General features: G+C 41.5%; 1 protein-coding gene across 3 annotated transcripts in view; it reads left to right on the forward strand.

The window, feature by feature from the left end:
• ARL14EPL (ADP ribosylation factor like GTPase 14 effector protein like) overlaps positions 1-23,697 on the forward strand; it is a 265,508-nt gene that overhangs the window by 117,424 nt on the left and 124,387 nt on the right. For all 3 annotated transcript variants that reach the window (XM_044059760.1, XM_044059759.1, XM_044059758.1), the window contains exon 2: positions 8,915-9,057. In XM_044059760.1, the coding sequence (XP_043915695.1) occupies positions 8,941-9,057 (117 nt within the window). In that variant the 5' untranslated portion in view covers positions 8,915-8,940. The remainder of the gene's footprint in view (positions 1-8,914; positions 9,058-23,697) is intronic.

Consider the following 23,697-nt stretch of genomic DNA (forward strand, 5'->3'; position numbering starts at 1 on the left):
CATCTGCTGATCCTCCTGAAAAGGTGTTTTTATTTAACTTAAATCAGTCCATAGGTTCATAGGTAGGTACTAGGCTATCTGCCCAAGGGCATTTATAAGCCTAGCCAGAGTGTCTACTTTCGCCGCCCCATTGATTAACTGATCCTCTGTCAAGCAGAGCCAATGAAGTGATCCCAGGGGTGTATTTTCTGTTACCCAACCACTCATCAAGGTTCCTCTTGAGTGTTAGTGAGGGGCTCTGCCCGATGTAGTTTGGAATTTTGTTCCAAAGCATGGGGAGTCTGACAGGAATCTATCCCTCCAACATTTTCTATTTATTGTTGAGGCAAGATTTAGCTCACTAGACCACGTGGCTCGCAGTGACTTGGATTTCTTTAGGTGGAGCACGTCCATCAATTCTGAGTTGGACATGACTTTGCAAGTCGGACAGAGAACCTCTGAGTAAGCGATATGCCACTGAGTACAGCAGGAGTTTTCAGTCTGGCTGCATAGGACATATGTTTGAGGCCAGTAATCCTCTTGGTGATGTACCTTTGTGGTCTTTCCAGCTGTTAGAAGTGTCCTGTGAGGTACGTCTCAAATGGGGCATTTTACTCTACGATGGGTCTAATGAGTGATGAGTAGAGGGCCACTATAACCTCTTTATTTCTAGATGTTAACCATTTAGTAATTGGATGGGCCACATAGAAGGATTTCCTAACTACTTTGGTAATATGATTGTCAAAGGAGAGATCACTATCTACCTGGGTCCCCAGATCTTTTCTGTATTAAGAGGGCTGCCACCTATGTGGTAATTTGTGGGGGTTGTTTTTCCCAAACAGGATGACTATGCATTTTTTGGCATTTAGCTTGAGGCCATGACTTTGACACCAGGTGTCCATCTCAGTAAGGCCCTTTTGGAGGATGTCCATGTCAGCCGGAGAGTCAATTATGGCTCCCAATTTGCAGTCCTCTGAAAACTTGGTTAGCCATAGTCCTCCTGTGTTTGCCTGTAGTATATGCCAAACAGTAGGGGTCCCAGGACAGAGCCTTGCGGGACACCACTTGTGACTGGTTTAGAGTCTGACCTGGAGCCTGCTATTCTTACCGTGTGAGTTCTGTCTGTAAGCCAGTTGGCAACCCATCTCATGACATAGGGGTTTATGTTCAGGCTGGTGAGTTTTTCTGTAATACCAGAGTGGGGAATGGTGTCGAGCCTTGTCGAGGTCAAGGTAGGCTGTGTGAACCACCTTTCCCCTTCTCTATGGCCTTTGTGACTGTCTCGAAGAAGTCAACCAGGTTTATTAGGAATGATCTGCCCTTTAACAAAGCCGAACTGGGTCGGGTCAAGTGTTTGGAGGTTCCCAATGTCTTTGTTAATGAGTTCCATGATGATGTGCTCCATAGCCTTGCAGTCAGGCTTATGGGGCAATAGTTACCAGGGTCAGTTGTGGTCCCTCCTTTGTAGAGAAGAATAACGGGTGCTGTACGCCATTCTTTGGGCACGTAGCCTGTGGCGAGGCTGAGGTTAAACAGCGTGTTTAGGTGGGGGGTTAGTGTGTTCTGTAGTTCATGCAAGATGCAGCCTGGGACACCATCTGGTCCCATTGACGCTGTTTTTTTGGCTTTTGAAAGAGCAGTTTTCACCTGTACATCTGATTTTTGGGACACTACACTTTTCCGGTATTGTTGTGGGCCCTTTTGGCAGTGAGAGGGGGGTTAAGTTTGCACTGAATCTATCTGCCAGGATGTTGGCAATATCAGTAGGTTCAGTATATTTTGTGCTATTTTGCACTAGTCCAGTGCATATCTGCGAGTTGCCACTTAGATTCTTAACCACAAAGCCTTCTTTAGCTATGTTATCTTGAATCCTTAATTATTTTTCTTTCAAAGTTGGCCTTTGATTTCATGAGGGACCTTAGTTTCTTACTGATATTGATCAGGGATGTCTTTCCTTCTTGGGATTTGCTTTTTTTCTTAACTAGTTTCCTCCTATTGTATAGCCTGTTTATGGCAGGGGTCCAGTTTCCTTTTCTTAGAGGAGTGCATCTTGGTTTTGCTAGGGATGGCATGATCCATGCATCCTTGCAGGTGCTCAGAGTGCATTTGTAAAGGTTTCTGCATCTTGGGCAGCATGGGGCTGTGAAACTTACCACTTCTGTCTCGAGTAAGGTGACGTTTGCTTTATAATGGTTTCCTTAGTGGGGGGTGGTTGTGGGGTGTGGACATCCAGAGTGATTAGTTTATGGTCTGATCTAACCAGTGACTGACCTCCAGTGTGGAACACCTGTCGCCCATGTTGATGACCAGGTCCAATATATGTTTTCACCTCTGGTAGGGGAGTTTACCAGCTGATCCAGGGCATGGGCATTTGAGTTGATTAATTCCAGGAAGTGCTGGGCCTGGGAGTTTGTTTTCCCAGTGAATGGTAGGGTAATTGCAATCACCCAATATCAGGGTGTTCAGTAGGACCTTCATGTTTTCCAGTCTCCAGAAAGGTGGAATAGAGGTCATGGAGGGTGATCTGTAGCAGGCCACAGTTTGCACTGCAAATTTGCCCAATGTTAGTTGCACATGGATGATCTCAGAGGTGTCCCGCTGCGCCACGGTGTAGGTATCCTTGAATATGGATACACCCCCTACTTTTGTGTTTTGGTCCGTGCTCTGTGGCCAAAACGTGTGGTATGAGTTGTAGCCCAGTAGTGCTGGGGTGCTCTCTGGAGCCTTGAACCAGGTTTCATTTATTGCACAGATGTTGACGTTCTCCATACTGAGGAGTGCTTCGAGTGTGTGCATTTTGAGATTTAAACTCCTGGCGTTGAGTAGCATAACCCTCAGTTTTTTTGTTAATTGTGCTGTTTATGGAGGTGGGTTTGACTTTTGCCTAAAAAAGGCACTATGGGGACAGCAAGAGCCTTGGCCAGTAATCGAAAGCCTAGGTTTGACGTGTGCAAAAGCAGTCTCTTGTGAAGTAATGTGGCTTGTCGAGCATGTCGTCCCAGGCTGACAGACACTGGATCCCCTTTGACACCAGAAGCTTAGCCAGTTGTTGAAATTGATCATTTTTTCGTTATACTGAGGTATCATTCTTGGTGAGGGCAGAATGCTACTCGGGGTCAGGGTCATACCAGCCAGGCTACATGATCAGAGAGCTCTTCCGTGTCTCTTCATATAGTCTAGGGAGGTACGTCTCAGGTCAGTCACACCAACATGAACAATGACAGTCATATATTTGTACTTTTTCTGGAGTGACCTGAGTGCTTGTGTTATGTGGCGGATTCTGTCTCCAGACAGGCAGCTAACAACCTTCTGCTTGTCCAGCCTAGTGAGTGGGACGTCAGTGTGCCTGACTATAGACTCTCCTATTACTAGTGTGTTAGATATTTCACCTTAAGGGCTGTGATTGTGCGGCACACTGATTTTGTGTTTTATGTACTGTCTGGTTTGGTTTGTGACTGGAGATGCAGGTTGTTTGGGTGTCTGCTTTGGTGGTCTGATGCATTTGCAGGTTTTTTAGAGCCTCAAGAGTATGATTTTGTGTATTTGTGTATTTTGCCAGTGCTATTTTAGTAGGTCTTTGTGAGGCTGGAGGTGTGGTGAAAGTGTTAACCTTCTCCTCTTGACTGTCTGTTCCAGTCTTGGGTGTTGACAGCTTAGCTTCCAGTTTGGCTGTATAATTGAATCTCTCGCATATGTTAGTGGCGGTAGGATGCTTTTTGAGTGCTTAGATTGAGAGTTTGACTAGTTTCAAGGAAAAAACTGAAGAGACTTAGTGGAGCCGGGAATAATTTAACCGTAGCTAACTGGTGCTGCCCAGTGTGCAAAACCGTGCAAACATGGTTTTTATAATAGGGAAATGAGAGAGAGAAATTAGCCCAAAACGGCCAATAAACTACTAACTTCCTCCTCTAGGGGCAGATAGGTTGCTCAAAGCTCCCCTCTCACGGTGAACAGAGAAACTTCCTTCTATCAAGTAAGATATGGGCAACTCAGAAACTAGTATCACAGCCCTGAATTCAGCACTAGCCTGAAAACTGGACTATACTAGCTTAGAAAGGCGGGAAACAAGGAATTTTTTTTTTAATATATAAGGCAAAAACAGTAAAAAAAAAAAAATACACTTAAAAACAGCTTTAAATGACCACAAACTATCAGAAAAGGCTATCACACTTTAGTGTGTAGCCTGCAACAGTTGAACAAATTACTTAAACAAAAAACTAAGTGCAGGCAGTCAAATAAGTACAATATGTGAAAAAATTTTAAATCACAATAAATGCTACAGCAAGGAAGTACATAAAACTGATACTTAATCCCTCCGAAGTCTCTTCTAAGCTAGAAGGCTTGTATCAGTTTAAGGCGTTCTAGTGCTACCCAGGTTGGTTACAGGAAAGATGGGAAACTAGTGCAGATGTGGTCTTTAAAACGAGAAAGTTGAAAGAGATGGACAAACTGTCCAAATGATCAATAAACTACAATTTCTGGGCCAAGAACCTCTCTTCTCATGGTAGACGAGCTACCTAGTGCTTACCACTCCCACTGATAAGCTAGAAGGCTTCCCTCCTACACAGGCTTAGGGGGCTCAGAAGCTTACCAACAGTCCTGGATGCAGCAAGTCTGTATCTGGACTTGACTAGTTACAGGAAGGGCAAGAAACAAGCTTAGAATTTTTTTTTTTGTTACAGAAAAGCAGCTAAAACGGCAGTAAATACAATTCAAATTGCAGTGCAGGCCAGCACACCCGAGTGTAGCAACACTACTGCAAATACAGTTCAAATAAATGCAATTAAATTAACAAATTACTAAAAAACAAGTGCAGAAGGTAGTAAATTAGAAGGCTACAAATGAGCAGTAATACTTGCAGAGTAAGAGTGACTGAACAGATGGCACACAGAAGAGTAACTAAGACCGTGACAGTAATAGCAGCTGAATAAAATATGTATATTTTTTATTTTGTTTTTGAGGGAGGGAACAGGATTAAGAGGCTACAGGGGTTGTCCTTCCCAAATGCTCTTTGTACACTGTAGGAGTGCCTGGAATCGGAATATCTCACTGCACTCAAGTTGAGTGAGCAAATGAGATGGGCCCAGAAAGAGTATCCAAATACAACTCTACAAGAGGGGCAGGTAATTTCAAAGCCACCAACACGAGAACAGGGAGGGTGGGTGAGGAACTAACTGTAGAGACGGCCACAACTTCAGTTGAGTTAATCAGTGAAAAACACAAATTTAAATACAGTACTATATGAAAGTGCAGATAAGTGTACTTAAATTCACTTGTACATCCAGTTGATTTCAGGTAGATGTTAGCCGGCCAAAGCTCGGACAATAAGCCTGACATTTGAATATCTTGAACTTTAATATCCAGAGGCAGGTGTGCACATGCTAAGTGCTTTGTCCTGTTCATAGTTATCTTCCCTTCCCTCCTCCTCCCACCATCCCCTAGCACAGGTGTTATTTGGGAACTGAGATTGTCTGACTCGTATTCAGCTGAGGCCCTGAGAGAGCTTCTGTAGTAAATTAGTACATAATACACAGTCAAAATGTCTAACAGTGGTATGGAAACAGTTTTGGCAATATTAACTTTAACAAGTGAGAACTTGATAAAATCTGTTTTGTAAGGAGATTAGCAAATGCAAAGAATTCATTTTGACAAGTTATGTGGATAAGTTGAGAACGGAAGTCATTTATGTTGGCGGGTTTCTTGTTCTGTAGTTAGACTAATTATGTTGGGTTGTACTGTGATATGTTGTAGGCAGCAAGACTTTCTCAACAATTTGATCAAATGAGAAAGAAAGGACTGCCTAGATTTAACAGGGATAACTAATCCGTATTCTTGTCTGAGTTGTATCTTGTTACCATTCATATATTTTTTAAGTTCACCATTTCATGCACACTGATTTAACAAACCAGCTAAATAACCATTTTGTCCCCTGAGCCAGCAGCACTTTGTTACCCACAAAGTTCATATTTCAGTCCTTGTTCTTAAATTTCAGTTTAAGATCCCAATCCGTTGCATACTGTCAGATTGTTGCCAAAACCCCCAGTGGCACTACTATAACCCAATTTAAACACACTTTCAATCATTGTCCGTAGAGGTTTATTTTAGCCAGTTAAAGATGAAAGCAGAAGCTTTTAGCCTATTTCATGTCTGAAAATACATCTAGTTCTTCATTTTGGTATTGCTGGGAAATCTCCATTGCAGTCACAAGCATAAAATCAAAGCATTGCCACAAAAGGTCACATAATGGTAAGTCAGGGTCTAATTCATCTAGAGACATGGCTGCTATGCAGTAATCCTTGAAATATACCTTGTAGAGGGTGAACTTGCTTTCTTCTGGCAAAATCTTCAATTCTACTTTAGAGGAAATTGAGAGAATTTATGAAAGTGTGCTTCTAGTTTCTATCCTTAGGAGTGTATTATGAGATTCTTGCACATCTGTCCCCTGAATGGCTGCAGCCAGATATCAACCAGCTTTGTGCTAAAGAATGGTGCATGAAGCATCCTGTCTTAGATCAGTGGCACTTAAGACTTATCTGCTGAAATGGTGCTTTCCTTCAAACCTGTGGTTTGGCTGGGATGTCTTGAATGAGAAGGATTTGTGAACTCCTCTTGTTGCAGAGCTAGACATAAGCAGATGGATGTCTTAAGTTGTGGTTGTGGGACTGCACCCTTTGGGAGTGGAGTCTGAAGTCCATGCCAAGGTCATTCCTTTGTTCTGCATGTGCTACCTTTTATTTTGCATGAGCTGAAGTACCCAGTCCTGGTTCCCAACACCTGGCGGCACTTGTCTACATGCTCTCCTTCACATAAGCATGCAAGAGTTTACTCCTGCTGATAGTTTGAGCACAGTAACCAGAGGATCCAGAAGGTTCTCTCCCTGAGACATTTGAAGATAACACATCCATGTTGCATGATAAAGTCCTTAGGTTAACCGCTCGAATTGACCAAGTCTATATCTGTTCCTCCCAGAATTCTGGCAGTTTCTTTGGAAGAATCCTGTTGAGTTACCCCCCCCCCCCCCCATAGCCAATTTTCAAGAATTAACATAGCATGAACCCCCAGCTCTCTCCCAAGAAGTCAGAATACCTTTAGATGTTGTGAGCAGTGCAGCTTCCAAGTACTGCTTTCTCTATTAGTCTCTAGACTAATACAAGCCCTAGAGGCCACAGCATTTTGCCATCTTGCTTCTTGAAAGTTTAGGGCTTTGGCCAGTTGTCAACAGAATACACATCTGTTTTGCGGCTTGAGTGCACTCTAACATCTTGCCTGTTCTCCCTGCAATTCTACTTATTGTGATAAGCTATAAATAAACTCTGCAACCTCCTGGATGACTCTGGACTCAAGGAGGACATTGTTATAACTAAGAGTCTCCAGAAATTGAAATCCTGCTTAACAATAACTTTGCAAAGCCAGAAGCTCTTCAGTCTTGGACATTCTTGGCATTGGAGAGAGGGTCAAGGAAGTCATAGCATTGGCAGTCTGTGTGAGGACACTATTCAAGGCCCAGGCTTAAATTTTAGTACGGTTTCTGGGCTACTGTAATCTTCATGGTACCTATTTGTATGCCTGAGAATACAGGGATTGTAGCATACTGACAGCTGACAGGCCCACTAGGCACCAACAAACCTGTTGGTATACCATCCTTGCCACTGGGCCCTGAAGTGGTAAATACTTCATTTCTTCTGGTGCATCATCTACAGTAAAACTGATTGCAGATAGTTTTTGGATGCCAAATTCCAGTCTGTGCAGCTTCAACAGCTTGACATAATTTCTGGTAACTCTGCTCATTCAGTCAGCCAGTGTGTCATGTGGAATTTGAACATGTAGAGAAGTAGAACTTCTCCACCCTTGGGTCTTGGATTTCTGTGTACATATTTGTGTCTGATCTCTGTTGTAATTTACTGGAAGGTGCTTGCTAATGGCTGTCCTGGCTTGCATCAGTACTTGAACATATGCATCCATGACCATAGACTTTTATAGAAATTTTATAGAAAGACTAAATATGATTGAAAAAAAAAAAACTCTGCCAAGGCTTCATCGAGGAGGGTTCCTTAATAGATCAGCTGATGCAATAAGCACATGCAATAAGCATATTACTTATGTGAGCATAAGTAAACAGTGTAACATTTTGGCACTGTGGTGGTGGGGCCATCCTACTGTTTGCCTTAGTTCAGCAGAACTTGTGTGTGCGGTGCAGCTTTCTGACAAAGTCCTGAAATAAGATCCAATGTTTTATAAACTGTAGGTCAAAAATTGCAAAGTGCTAAACGATACAGCTGCAATGCAGGGAAATGTTTTTGGACAGTATTGCATTAAGATGAAAAGTTATGGGAGGTGGCACAGTAAGGCTGAGGTTGCCATTGTTTTTTAACAATTCCTGATGTAGCTCAGTTTCTGGCTAGAGAACCTTTTTTGCAGTCTGAAAGTTAATTCTGTGTCCAGATATTTTGAAAATTAAAAATATAAGGATATTTAAAGAGCAAAGTTAATAAAGGAAAGGAGAAAATGTTTTGTTATGCTGGTTTATAAAGCGCAGGGAAGTGGTGGAAAGAGTCCCCTTGAATGAAAAAACAGACTAATGGATGTTCGCAATATTTCTTCCTAACATTATATTCTTTCATGACTTTTGTATGGACTTCCTGAACATTAGAGGTGTGATCTCTAATGAATAGTAAATGGATTGTGATGAATTTACTTATTTAAACAGTATGTAATCAGTTCCGTTACATGTTAAGCTCCACTTTTAGTACAGTAAGCACATTGCTATTTCCAAAGTTCTGTAGAATTTCTGTGAAGTAACATAAGCTATGCAAGATTTAAGTTGGCACTTCAAGTAATATAATGGACTGATTTAACAGTACAGCTTTGCACTTGCATCTTTCTGTATATCTTTGGAAGATCAGATGCTGTAGAACTGATGTGTGTTTTGTTGTAGTTACGGATCATTCTACCATCCTCAGAATGACAGAACTATCACACGTACAAAGAGTATCGACTTTAGAAGGATCCGGAGGAAGAAAAGATGCAAGACTTGTGTCTCGTACAGCAAAGGAGATTGCTGCAGCCCAAAAAGTGATGGTAATAACTCTAGGAAGTTTACATGGCTTCATTTTAATAGTTAACTGTTTACTGGCCAGGAAGTGTTGTAGTGACAATACACAATGAATCATACTGATTTTAAATACATTTTGTACTACATTGTATGATGTGCATACATGTGTAACTGATATCTGAGCCCCACTTGATTTTAGTTTTTATTTCTTTAATTGCTGTAACTTTTTTGACCGCTTTAGACAACCTATTGATTGGTGCCCATGGAAAATTAGGCATTTCTTTGCTTTAATAGACCATCTGCTTTTGTCATTCCTCAACCAGTGGGTTTTGGATCCAACCTCAGATCTGACTTCGACCACTTCTCAGACATTGAATCGGTTAACTCAAGCACTCCCCTAAATCATAATCCCTTTCAACCCCTTATTGCCTTGAGATTTCATTTGCTGCTTCCAGCTTACTGATGTGATTCTCTTAGCACAGGGTATTTTGTTCAGATAAAGTGTTTTTAACGGTCTCCTTCTCTGTTTACTAGAAAATATTAACATTACTATATTTAGATTTTATATTTTTGGGATAAGCTTTATTATTCTCTTGATGTTCTTTTTGGAGGCCTCATGTTTAGCTCTGTACTGAGTTTTTTAGTAGCCTACATACCATTGTGGGAATTCTACTTCCCTATTTCGTGATTTGTTTTTTCCTGTTTTGCTGGTATTTGTACAGTCCTTTCTTGTGTATTTTACTATTGTCTGATAATGTCAAACTGACTGGATTTAAGAAATGCTCTTGTGGGCATAAGATCCCAAACTCTGGTGCCCACTCTGAATATGTCTTGTCTTAGAGCTGGGCATTTGGATGTGCAGTGTGAAATTTGTGCTGGTTTTAATCACAGGGCACCAGATGACTGTAAAAATAAGTTGATGCTGAATGGGTTACTCCCTTAATCTTCTTCTTCAGTGTCTGGAGTTTCTCTCTCCATGAAGCCGGGGGAGAAATCCTAAAAGGGAGTCCACTGAAGTTGCAGAAAGCCAAAGAGTCAAGGAAACACTCCGCTGAACGGTCTTCGTTTAGCTTCAGGGTTGGCTCTTCCTATGAAAGTTGCTAAAACTGATCTGTCCACTTCCTCTGATCCAGAATTATGTACTTTGAAGCCCTTAGTGTCTGGTACATACATTTTTACACTGGAGCCGATACCATTGAGGTTGCACTCCCACTTTCTGCAGAACACCACACACAGCTTCTAGACCTCCATTCACCTTGTCATCCTTCAGGTCTACCAGGAACCTCTCTGGAGTTGATGTGGACAGAATAATAGTTTCTTTGACCCCAAATTCAGTTTAGTTATCCTGGCTTCATCTTCTATTGGAACCGTGAGCTTTGCTCCATCCCAAACAGCATTGGTTACTCTTAATCTGATCTACCCCTTGGTTTTGAGGTATCAGAAGTGAGATTTCTGAGTGTTTGATCCAATGGCTTGGCCTTCTTTGACTCTTGACACCCTCTCTGATCCAGATTGATCCCACCAGCCCTGAAATTGGGCCTGAGTCATAGCTTCAGCTCCTGGGGGTAGGGGTTGTTAGACTCCAAAGCTTTCCCTGCCCTTCCTCTCAGAGCTTCAACATTAGAATATTCATTGCAGAACTCTGGCTTGAGGCATGGTCATAGTGATTCCCTGAGTTGCCCTGGTGAGGTAGCTTTGGCTCCTACTAGGGTGGTTTTGGGCTGTCCCATGGTTTCTGACTTTGATGCAGTGGACTGAGCGCTCTACTTCAGGATATAGGAAATCCTTGCCCCACCTTGGGTCCTTCCCTCCACACTAGATCACCCTGGTTTGAGTCTGTTTCTGTCCCATTGAGACAGCAGGTCCATCCAGACCTTCAGCCAGTCCTCATTTAGGACTGTCCACACTTCTGAGTCTTATCCCACCTGTGGAAGTTCCTCAGACATGTATGTGCAAGAGGAAACGTATAGATTCCTCACAGGAATCCTTGACAGAAGACCTGCACTTTATAGTGGTCACCCACATCATCCCTTGATGTCTCATTCAGGGAGATTTTCAAGCTTTTGAGACAGATGGTTGGTATGCCGAAGCCCCTTCCCAGGAGGAGTCAGTGCTTCTCTGTGTTCAGCACAAGCTCAGCTACATTCTGGGTGGTACTGCGGCTGATATGGTGGACCTCATTTCCTATTGGGTATAGAAAGATCCAGATGCTCTAGAGCCCATCTCTAGGAAGCAGAAAGTATCCTGTTGCACCCGAGGACCATGCCGACTGGAGTAGGGGGTCTCCCTGCTAATGCTATGGTGGTTGCAGCAGCCACTAAAAAGGAACTAGCCTAGGAAAGTCCCTGTCCATCCCCCCCCCCCCACCCTTCTACAGCTCTGGACAAGGTTGGAAAGTGAGTTTATGCCTCAGACCTTTACCCTGTGGTTGCTGCATTAGTTGGCATACATGGTTTTGACAAAGGAACTCTCTCAAGAGTCTATGTTTGTAAAGGAGAAGTACTGTCTTTACAAATGGCCACCCTTCAATCCCTGTCAAATGCCTCTGCGGCTCTTTTCTCAAACTATGGAGGGTGTTTCTAGATTGCCTGGCTGGTACAGCTATAACTGGATGTACCTTTGACTTTGCAAACCAAATTCAAGATATCATTCTTCAGTGCACCCTTTGGATCTACTTTATTTGGTCCCAAAGTTTAAGGTCTGTCTCTCTCAGAGCCAAGAAGATGGGAAGCCCCAGTGTGCTGTAGGACTACAGCTTTCTAATCATCTGAGGACCTTGTCATGTAATTAAAAAGGTGGTAGAAAGAAGTGGTTCTGAAATTTGCAAGGTTTTTCCCCAAGATTCTTATGGGGATAGACCCCCCCCCCCCCAACCTTGTGGCAGAGTGGGAACTCCAGTGTCAGGCATTTCCATTGCAGTTCAGAGATCCTTTCTCTGTGAAGCCTTATCTGTGCTCCTGAAGGATTGCAGGACTGCTGCATTCTGGAGATAGTTGGGTTGGTGACGCTTGTCTCCATCTAGAAGTCGGGACATCCATTACCAAAGGTGTCTGGGTGCAGAGAATTATTGCTGCTGAATTATGTATTCCATTTTCCCATTATCCACCCAAAAAATGTCAGATAGCAGCTGGAGGCATGCTGGGTATCAGTCATACAAGAGGACCCAATACAGCAAGGATTCAGAACTTATTTTTGGTGCCAAAGAAAACCAGTGACCATAGGCCAATATTAGTCATTTTAAACCAGTTTGTCAAACACTCAGAAGTTCTGAATGGTCATAATTCAGTCTATTTTACCTCCTACTGCAACAGAACAATTAGATGTGCTTGATGGTATGCATCTTGGCGATGCATAATGCCAAAATACTTTCCAGGACACACCTTCATGTTCAGCTGGGAGCCAGTCACTTTCAATTAAGAGCCTTGCCCTTTGGTTTCACCACAGCCCCATCCCCAACCCCAGGTGTTCACCAAGTGTATGGCAATGGTGGCAGGTCACTTGAGATTGTTGGGATTCCGGGTGTTTCCTTACCTCTGACTGGCTCCCACCAGGCATCTACTGATTCACACCAGGGACTACCTACTCTGCATGTCTTCACCTGAGCATTATGATTAACTACTAAAAATCTCCTCTCTCCACATGTCAAACCCTGGTGTTCATAGGTGCTCCCCTGGATACGGTTTCTCAGATTGCAAGACTGCCTCAATCAAGACTATCTATGTTACGACATCAGGTGATGTGTATATTAGCTCTTTATTCACCACCTGCTAGTGTGTTTCTTCTTGGTTTAGTGGCGGCCTTGATAAATCTTGTGCCTCTGGTATGATTTTGAGGGTTCTAAAGTGGAGACTGGCAGCCCAGTGGTCTGTAAATTAACATCCCATGACCTTTCTCATCTGGATTACAAAAATCTAAAACTTGTCTCCTGGTGGATTCGTGCTCCAGATCTTTCTCGGGGCCATCCCTGTCCTACCTTTGCCAAAGGTCACTGTGACCACAGACTACTCTGCTGGGGTGGAGACAGATCAAGGAAGGTGGTCCCCATTAGAGGCCAGTCTTCACAACCATGTGATGTAGATGAGGGTAGTCCTAATGTTGCAGGCATTTCAGGATGTCCTCCTGTAATGATGGTTGCTATACATACTGACAAATTGTCCGTGGTTTGGTACATCAACAAGCAGGGGAAATCTGCTGATACTCTGTCAGGAGGCTGCGTGTGTGGCAGCAGGTGATCTCTTCTGGATGCTTTCTTCTGGCAAACCATATTCTGGGGAAGCCCAGTATTTTAGCAGACTGAGTAAATGTATTCTACTACCAAATGAGAGGTGTCTCTATCCATCGGTGGTGGAATAATTTTCCATCAATGGGGGGGTGGAATAATTTTCCATCAATGGGGGGGGGGGGGACAACCATGCTGCTACCTTTTTTGCTTCTGCATATAATTTCAAATGCAGCCGGTATTTTGCCATTAGCCCCCCCACCCCACCCCACCCGAGGGAATCACTGAGGCGCACTTGATTCATGATCCCCCCCCCCCATCTTTATGCTTATCCTCCTGTTCCCCTATTATCCAAATTTCTTCAGAAACTTGTCAGTGGAAGAGCAATGTGATTGTCATTTCCCCACTTCTGGCCCTGATAAGTGTGTTTTTCTCTTCCTTTTGGCCTCACCTAGTTTGCTCATGTTGGGTCCTGGATCCCTCTCCAGATCTCTCACACATCCGGACTACCTCACCCAGACATTCAAACCCTCAAGCTAACAGCATGGTTTCTTCACCTCCTGTGATGGTGGCAGTCCAGGCTTTCTTCCCAAGTTGTACACATCCTTATGTCCTCTGGTTCTGTTGGGAAAATATTAACAAAAAATGGAAAAATTCTAAACCACTGGATCTCTTCAGCACCCATTTCAGCTGTCCTAGATTTTCTGTCTTCCATTTTTCATAGGGGAGCAAGTTACTCCACAATCAGGATATGTTTTGATTTCTACTTTTATCACATTGCTCAAACCATTTATCTTTGGCTTCCTTCAGACTATGCAAAGCTTTCCTCAAAGATACATTTGAAATTCTTGGACGACCATTTTTCTAGTCACCGTTGCGTCTGCTTGCAAAGCTTTCCTCAAAGATACATTTGAAATTCTTGGACGACCATTTTTCTAGTCACCGTTGCGTCTGCTTTGTGAGTACGAACTTAAGATTGCAAGCCACCTTTTTATTTTTCATAAGGACAGGGTTTCCCTTTCTACTAATCCCTCCTCTCTGCCATTAACCAGTTCGTTAATCTGCCAGTTTTCTGTCCAAAATTTCCTAAGAAAGGAGAATATATGCTTCATTTGTTGCATGTCCACAGACAACCAGCTATCACCATAGAACTAGAAATTTCAGGAAATCTGATCAGCCATTTCCTTTTCAAAGGCTAAATTGGGATAGTCTGTCTAAAGTCTCTTTAGCTAGGTGGCTCACTGATTGATAGTGTTTCTCATGTTTAGAAGCAAAAAGGCTTGCTTTACCAAAACCACTACAAGCTTATTCCCTAAGGTCAATTTCTACCTCCTCCGCCTTCTTAAGAACTTCTATAGATGACATTTTGTGCAGCCACATGGTCCAATGCTCATGCTTTCATAGCTCATTACAAGTTGGAAATTTTATTTGGAGACAGAGCAGCGTTTGGCTCTGCCATACTCGAAAATAGCCTTCCTGAGACAGATGCAAAAGTTGTATACTCCCCACAATGATGCAACTGTGTTCTGTTCATCCTCTGTCCCTCCAATCCCCTTCTTTTCATAGAGGACACTGTTATAGCCTTGTATGACCTGGAACTATTCTTTTTGGACTTTGTCCATCTGAGCTCCAGACACTTTTGTGTTTCTGCCTCTATTCTACTTATGAGTCTGTTTCTACAGTTTAATATTAAGGGGCCAAACTCCATCTGAGATGAGGGGTTTGGAAGGGATTATGGGTAAAAGGAGGTGCTTGAGCTTTGGATCTAAAGTCTAAGAAGTGGCCAAAGTCTGATCCAAAACCACATGCCTGAAGAAAAACAACACAGATGCATTATTATGGGCAGTGTTTTTTTTGTTTGTTTTTTTTTTGTTTTTACAACATTATATTGGAGATCCCACACTCACACAAATACAAATGTAGTTTTTATAGAATGTGATATGCATGCACAAATTGTGCATGTATATCTGGTATTTTTGACTTTTCAGTCCTAAAAATCAATCCCTTCAGCCAGATTTCCAGTTTTGAAATGCTTTCTTTAAAAACAAAATATTTAGCTTTTTGTAATTGTTCTGTTGCCTTCTTTCACTTTCTACTTCTATTGTGTTCTGCCTTGCACTACTTGCCTTTCAACTGGGTAAATGCGGGTCCATTTCTTGCTCTCTTTCAGTCTCTTAAAGGCAACTCGCAATAATGTTCCTTCACCAGGTCTGTGGTTTCCATAATTCAATTGATTTTAGTTTTCTTTACCTTGGAGCACTGCTTCTGTTTCTGACCAGTGTCCTTGCTTTGCTTTGGGACTCTCTTCAGGGACGTCTGGTTATGTCTGCAAGTAGGTAGGTGTGTGTGTGTGAGCTCCAAATATATTTCCAGTGTTTTGCCCTTTTCTATGTTAATTCCATGAGGATGCTAGGGTTTAATGAATGCTGAGAGGAATTCCCAAGTCAGCTGTCAAAAATGGAAGAAGCATAATTTGGTCAGATTGAACACAAAAGGATTCAAAGAAACGCTCCTGAAGTCAGCTGATCAGAGCTCTTGTCCTGTCGCATGTGAGCTGGGGACCACTATGGAAACAAACCCTCTCACAAGAAGCTAAACTAGATCAAAAGCATGCATAAGTGGAACACTAATTGTATCACCCTGAATAATAAACTTCAGGAAATTGGAGACTCTTGCCACACCCCGGTGACATTGCAGGAATCAGACAAGGCCTTGAGCGAGAAAATTATAGCATTGGGAGCAGTAACATTTGGCTGAAAAATTAATTGAATTGGAGGATAGATTGAGATTCAAGAATATTGGATTCTCAGCGATACCTGAAGTGGTGGATGAGTTCATGAAGAAATGTGTGGGGGAATGGATGGGAGGTTATTTGGGTTGAGGGATCACACAGTAGCTGAACCTAGAGGCAGGGGGAGAAATCAGCCAAGACCAGTTCTGGTTAAATTGTTTTCATATAAGCAAAAAGAGGATAGTCTGTGATATGGTAAGGACACTTTTTCTTTCAAAACTGGGGATGCTAAAATCTGCAAAGACAATTATTTCTCTATTTAGGCAAGATCCAGAAGAAACGCCTTTCTCTTTGTCCTACACAAATGCAGAGAGATGTCTACAATTTAAGCTGTCATTTCCTGCTTTAGACATTCTGAATCTGGACTGGCAATATAAGATTTAGAAAAGAGAGTTAATGGGCAATATGAATGTGGTGGGGGAATTAATCATCTGGAGTGGGACACTAACCATTGTTCCCCAACTTGTGGGAGAAATTCCACTTTTTATCGAAAAAGCCATCTGGGTGATGGAATTTATGAAGAAGGTGATGGAGCAGGGGTGATCAACAGGAATTTCTGACTTTGGAGGACTGAACAGATGATCCAACTCTAAATCAAAGATCTATTTTGTGAGGCGATTTTTTTTTTTTTTTGACATCTTGTTACTAAGACCCCATTATGATGATATGGGAACCATTTTAAAACATGGGGGGGATATCTTACCCCCTTTTGGGATCTTTCCCTTGACGTTTTAATGTGCATATTTTAAAATCACTTATGTTGGCAATGATTTTTCTTGTTCATAGATTTGGGGGCTGTTCATACACCCTGAATATGTGCTAATCCTCCTATGGTGGGAGGCAAACATTGTATGGACTGGATATATGGGCTTCTAGCTCTAATTGAGAGTAAGGGATTTGGTTTCACCTCTCACAGGAACTGGATGGGAAACTGAAAATACCCCTGGGATTCCACCTATGTCCCTGCTGGACAGGTGTTTTGGGAGTTCCCTATTAGACCAAAGACCCATTCTTTCGAATGTGTCTTGGTCGAACTCAAAAGCCTGAAATGGCAAAATATCAAAGTGGCTTTTAAGCAAATTCTTTCCCTGGGAAACAGTTTGCTTGGCTGCTTCGTTACTTTACCGTTTTCCACACTGTAGTGCGGTCTTGGAGTTGGTATATTTAAGTAGGGGGTGTGAGGGACGTTGTGGGGAGCAAAGCTCCCCACTTATTGTAATGTTTAAAGTATTTTTTCCCCCTAGGAATAAATCGCTGTTCTGACAGTTCGAAATTGTAAGCTTTCACTTACATAAGGTTGATTTAATCACGGTTTGCTTTTTTAAGCATTTGGTGATCTAATATAGACCCATTTTGGGTGACTTATCTAAATATGGGCTAAACTCTTGGCTAGGCTTATAAGGGCCTCCGAGCCAGTAGCCTAGTAAGTTCCTATGATCCTATAGGATGCAAGAATGAATGAATTCCAGTACAGTCTCAAGAGTAAGGGTGTTGATTTAAACAGGGGTTTAAATTTATCCCTTGGGGGATGGGGGGATTTGGGTGGTTTAAAACAAGTTTATGAAGTAAGGATGTTCCCAAGATGAAGTTACAGCTTTGGGCGACTGAACAGGATATCCATTTTTAATGAGACCTATTTTGCAAGTTGAGATAGACATTTTGTTGCTTCTGTTACAATTTTGCCGTAAAATCTATGGAAACCTGCATGTCTATATTAACCCTTTGGGGTTTTCTTTCGGTGTCTGCATGTATTTACCAGTGTTGAAGTCACTTAAGTTGATAGTGTATTGTTTCTTTTTATGGTTCTGGAAGCTGTTTGTATGCCATGAATTTGTGCTATTCTGTGGTGAGAGGCAAAATGTTGTATAGAGTTGGAGGTATGGCCCTTTAGTTGGAGGTATGGCCCTTTAGCTGTAACTGAGGGGGGGGGTCTGTGTGTTAGCTAAGATTTTGCTACATGCTTACAGTGGAGATGTCTATAATAGAGGCTGACGTCCTCTTACACAAGGACGTGGTTGATTATTTGAGTACTGTGCTAAGGCACTTTTTTAATTTTCATGTTGGAATGTAGCTTGTGTTCGGCCTTGTTCAATGGGAAGAGATCTTTGGAGCTCTGGTACAAAGCTGACCTGAAATTTTGTGTGGTCTGCCACATCAGCAGTAGCTCAGAGGGGAGTAGGCAAATGTACCATATTTGTTTATATAGGTTACAGATTGGAATCTTGGGGGGGGGTTATGCTTGGAGAACTAGTTCAATCAAGTGAAAGAGCTGGTTGGCAGTTTACTAGCCCAATACAAGCACAGGATGGAGTGTGGATTGGAATTGGGGGGGGGGGGAGTAAGATGTGGACTTGTGAATAATCAATCAGTCGTGTTAACTGATGCAGGAAGAATTTTTTTTTTGTAAATACAGTGGGTTAACAAATGTAGCCAAGAAGGATAGAGTCACTAGGTATTTGAATATGGGGGTTGTAGTAGCAATTCTGCAGGAAACAAAGGGTCACCAGATGGCACTTTGATGCTGTAATTGAAAGGATACTCTGGTTTGGAGGGAGCAAGAAAGAGAAGAATTCTAGTACTTTTTAATCAAGGAAACGGGCTTGCAAATAAACTACAAAGATGGGCAGGGGTGTGCAGTGTTGCACAAGGGATCATGGTTTGGAAAGCAGGTAACTATCGGAGGAATTTATTTGCCACCTAGATCTAGTATATGTGATGTGCAGAAACTGTTTGGGATGACTGTCATTTAGTCTGGGAATTTAGTTTTTGGGGAAGATTGGAATGTTATATCAGGGGTAAAGGATACTTCTGGAGTTTTGAGGTTGGAAAGCACCTCAAACTTGGAGAAATATATGGCCACTTTTGGATTTTTAGATTTACACAAGAAATGGAGGCAAGATGTTGAATATGCGTTGTTAACCTCTGTACAAGACATGGATGACATTGGATAGGTGTTACGAAGGAACAGGTAGATTATATTAAACGGGTAACCCACTCCTTGTTTGATCATGCTCCATTTGAAGGATGCTGTGGGTTTGAGATTATACTGGGTCAGTACATTGGCAATTTCCAGTATATCTGATAAAGAAATCTGACTACAGAATGGATTGAGTAAAAGAGGGTGCTATGATGGAATTAAGAGTTGGGGGAGGTCTATATTTGAAAAGTGTGACCATGCTAAAATAAATAAAAAATAGGGAGAGGATAAGAACTAGAATGGATGAATTCTAGAAGGTAGGTAAAGCTGTAAGCAGGAAATGGAGAAGGCAAAGAACAATCTTTAGAGTTTGAGAAACAACTAGAGTCCGTAAAATGGCAAATAGTGGAATATCTAGATTTAGTAAATGAAACTAGAGGTAGGCCATCGTGGCCTTTTTTTTTTTTTTTTCACACCTAAAGCAACTATCTGGCACAGACTGAGAAAACAAGTGGAGAGTATAACTAAACGATCCAGATACTGGATAATCAGTCCAGTTGAAATGGGTTTCTCAAGTATTTCTAAAACTTCCTGCAACTTGCTGAAGAAGATAATGGAGGATGTATCAGAGACTGAGATTTGGCAGGTTGCTGTTACTCAGCATACTGGAAAAGCTGTGGGATCTGATGGTATCCTGCTTGAATTATGGAAGTTAAAGGATAATATGCCAAAAATTGGCACAACATGCTTAAATGAGGTTAAAGGGCAAAGTGGTGCCTACTTCTGGTATGATTGATGGTGGCAATCCCTAGCGAAGGGAAGTATCTGTTAGATCTTTGATCATGTAGACCTAAACCACCATCAGTATTAAATCTATAATGGCGATGAGAAAGGTACTCCATCTATTGATCAGGATCATTACAGGTTTATAGGAGGCAGAAATGTATGACTGTAACCATACTAATACAAGACCCAATTGAGAATAGAAGGCCATTGATTAGCTTGAATGCAGAAAGTGTGAGAGGGTGGATTTGAGTTATGCAGCATGTATTCATGAAATTAGGGTTCCCAGATGAATGGGTAAGTGTTCAATATTTATACAGGGACTCGAGCAGCCATTAAATATATGTGAGCACTTTCAGAGCCACTTGTTCTTACAAGGGGGACAAGAGAGGGTTACCTTATTGTTTGCAGCCTGTCTGTGGAACCACTAGCAAGCAGAAGCAGGTCTTTTACAATAGCAAGCTACCCTGGAAGGTGTAAACAAGAAAAGATGCAGTCATTTGCTGTTATTTTACTATATATCATGGAGCCTGAAAGGGACTTGAGGAAATTATGGATATTGCTAGAGCAATTTAGGATATTAGGATATAGAATTAATCTAACAAAAGCTTAAAGCATTATTTAAACTAGATCTCATACCTTGGTAGAAGCATTCCCCTTTCTGGGGTCATGAGGTTGAAATGCCTAGGTATTTGGCTTCGACAAAATATCCAAGGGGCTGCAGCGGTGATGAGGGAGAATCCTAAAATAGTAAGGAGCTGTGAACTTGATTGGGGGGGGGGGGGGGTTGAAAGAGTCCTAATGAGATGGGGATGCCAGATATGAAATCCTATTTTACAGTAGTACAGATGATGCTGTATTTACTTCAAATGCAGAGTTGCAGTATGGGTTGGAAGAAAATATTGGTGGATAAACAGAAATTGAGGTAGGTACCCCAAGATATGGACTTTTGGGGCATTGAAAGATGGCTGGAGTGGCACGGAGTAGTATATATGCAGTCCAGTCTCCAGGATTTTTAGTTGTACAGAATGAAGAGCCTGACTGACAAAACTGCAACCCACTGTATACAAAGCACATTCAGGGATCTATTAGGATTGAAACAGGTCTCTTCCCTTTGGAAGAGAAAGGGTAGAAAATTGAAATATTGGGAACAACTGGACAGGGTGGATGGAATAAAGGATTGGAAGGAAGCAAGGGATGAGTTTAATCTTTGAGGTCATAATTTTCTCCCATATTTGGAGGGTGAACAGTGAATATAGAGATATGCAGATGCTTACAACTTCATAAGGGTCTCTGATACTGGTTACTTTTGCAGCTAGAAGCCTGTTCAGACATTCCTATGAAGAAAAAGCTTGTAAATCGATTATAGGGCAATTCTAGACAATCGTGTGGATGATAGGATTAGGGAAGGGTGGAAGATATGCCATGAAGTCTAGGAAGCTTTCTATATTTTTGCATGTAGGTGTCTTAAATATTTCTATACTCCAGCTGGGCCAGCAAAAATTTGACATCAGTATGTTGGAGGTGTGGAGGAGGGCAAAGGGGTACTTAGGAATATATTTTTGTGAGTGTGAAAAGTTGGATAATTTTAAATCTGATGTGAGACAGCTAGTGAGTCAGACTGAGATTAGAAACAATGGTTGACAAGAACTGCTTTTACTTAAATGGGTTGGAACATTAGTACCTAAAAACATGTTGGAGCTGTAGTATCCTTGATGGTACTGGCAACCAAAAAATGGAAATGGGAGCCTTCCTTGGTAGATGAGACTAAGGCAATTAACTTTATCTAGGAGTTGGAAAAGAGAATTAAACCTCTTGAAACCTGAAAATTGGTCTGCCAAGAAAGAATTTGGGAAACCGTTGAGTGGGAAAGTAACAATTTGTAGAATCAACAGAATGTAGTCTAGTATTACAGAGCTAACTAATGAATGTAATCTTTGTGTCCAGTTTGTATATAGCTAAAATATGGTAAAATATAGGGGCAATGTTTAAGGTTTGTCCAGGATTAAAAGGTTTGTAATGGACAACTGTTTCAGTTCGCAGCAATGAGCTGATTTTTTTCTCATAGTATATGCACACAGGCTGCTTCACAGGTATCATTAGAATGTGGGATTAGTAAATTGTGGACTTCTATTCTTCCACTGGTCTGCTTAAGTGTACTGTATGTAAGATTTTAAATGTCGCAATAAGCATTGGTCTTTTAACAGCAACCCCCCCAAGTCCCCCTTCACCTTCAGTCTAAGACTAATCATTTCCTCAGTTTATACATTTACATTTCTTAAGTGCATTCTTTAACTTTTAACTATGGCTCCTTCTGTCAGTTTCTTTACCGGTCAGTCTGTTTTTTTAATTATTACTTTGCCAAGATTACAGCAGTTAGACTCCATATCAGATTTATTTAGCACTTTCACACGTAGCCAAACCATAGTTCTACCTCTTTCCATTGCCAGAAATACATAAACCCTAGTAATTTATGTGGTTGAACCATCCCCCAAATCTTTCATAGCTGTTGGAATTTTGGCAAGTTTAGCCAATTATCACAGTGATCTACTGGGTGTAATGCTTTGCCTGACAGAATTTGGACTTTGGGACATAAGGTAAAAATACAAATTTAACTTCAGTTTTCTTCTCTTCACAAACCTATTGTGCTGTGTAATCCTTGAGTATATTCCTTGCTTATCTATATTGTATTCAACAAGTTTAGTTAATAGTACAGTGACAACAAATCAGGTTATGTACTTTTAATGCTAAGAAATAATTCTAAGTTTTTATCCCTTTCTATAGACATGCATTCAGGTACAGCTTGATAAGCATCAACATTTATAGGTGTAATACTGATGGATTATACTATTTTCTTGAACATTTTTAACAAACCAACACCAACGATGACTTTGTAAGCAAAACGACTGTTAGGTGGAGGCTTAGTCCATTGTCTATGCAAGTCTGACTTGGTTTTTGCAATTTCAGTTAACAGCAGATCTTCTAAAAAGTATTAAAAATGTATGGTCTGTCTAGAATATCCACATACTTAAATTATTAGGAAGTGTCCATTTAAATGTTACCATTATCTTTAGATGATCATGTACATAACTTTCTAGCCATAGTTTCAAGGTGTAGCATTTAAACATGCCATTTGTGAAAGCCTGCCCATTTTTAATGACCTGTTGTGATTTTCAGGGACGGTGACTGTGAAGCTCCAGCCTGGTCAATATATACTATTTCAGTGTTTGTGTGTATAAGCCCTGTCCATATCCATATGCTTTAAGTGAATCCTTAATTCAGAGGTCAACATTCTGTCCTCAGCTTTTGGTCCGTTACCAGTAGCTGTTTACCACTTGAATGCCTCCCGATTTTAACCTGTATGGGCATTTGGAATTCCCAGCTAGGTGTGGGTATGGTTCACATTTGCCAATCTTTTGCAGGTTGAGCAGATAATGGTCACCAGTAGCTCCTCGAAGAGCCTCATTAAAATTCACTTGGGTCTCAAAACTATTTTGCACAGAACTTGGCAGCACCCATTCAGCGCACAGTGGTTTGCCAACGCAAAAAAAAAAATTTGCCTGAAAGAGATTATGGGAAAACCAAATCTGTACTGATTGAGTTTTCAACTTATTACAAGAGTGCAGGTGTTATGGAGACTGGCATATAGGTCAAAAATTGACAGTGGAAGAAAGCAGTGTTGTGGGGGTAGCACAGAGGTCTAAAGCTCTAACTTGTAAATGAGCCACTTTCTGTGAAAAGATTAGAGGTTTGAATCTTTCCATCTTCATTTGCTTACTTTTCACCTTCAGCAAGTCACTTAACCAGGCAATTTTCTTTTTTGGAACAATTAAGAATATGGGCTGGGCTCCTTAATGATCACCCGGACTGCATGCCTAATAACTATCTATAACCCTATAAGATTATTTAGAGATGGCATTAAAATCTCAATTGTAGACTAGGTTCACTCCCTTGCA

This window comes from Protopterus annectens, chromosome 17.part0 (genome assembly GCF_019279795.1).
Source record: "Protopterus annectens isolate FY-2018-M chromosome 17.part0, PAN1.0, whole genome shotgun sequence".
NCBI lineage: Eukaryota > Metazoa > Chordata > Ceratodontiformes > Protopteridae > Protopterus > Protopterus annectens.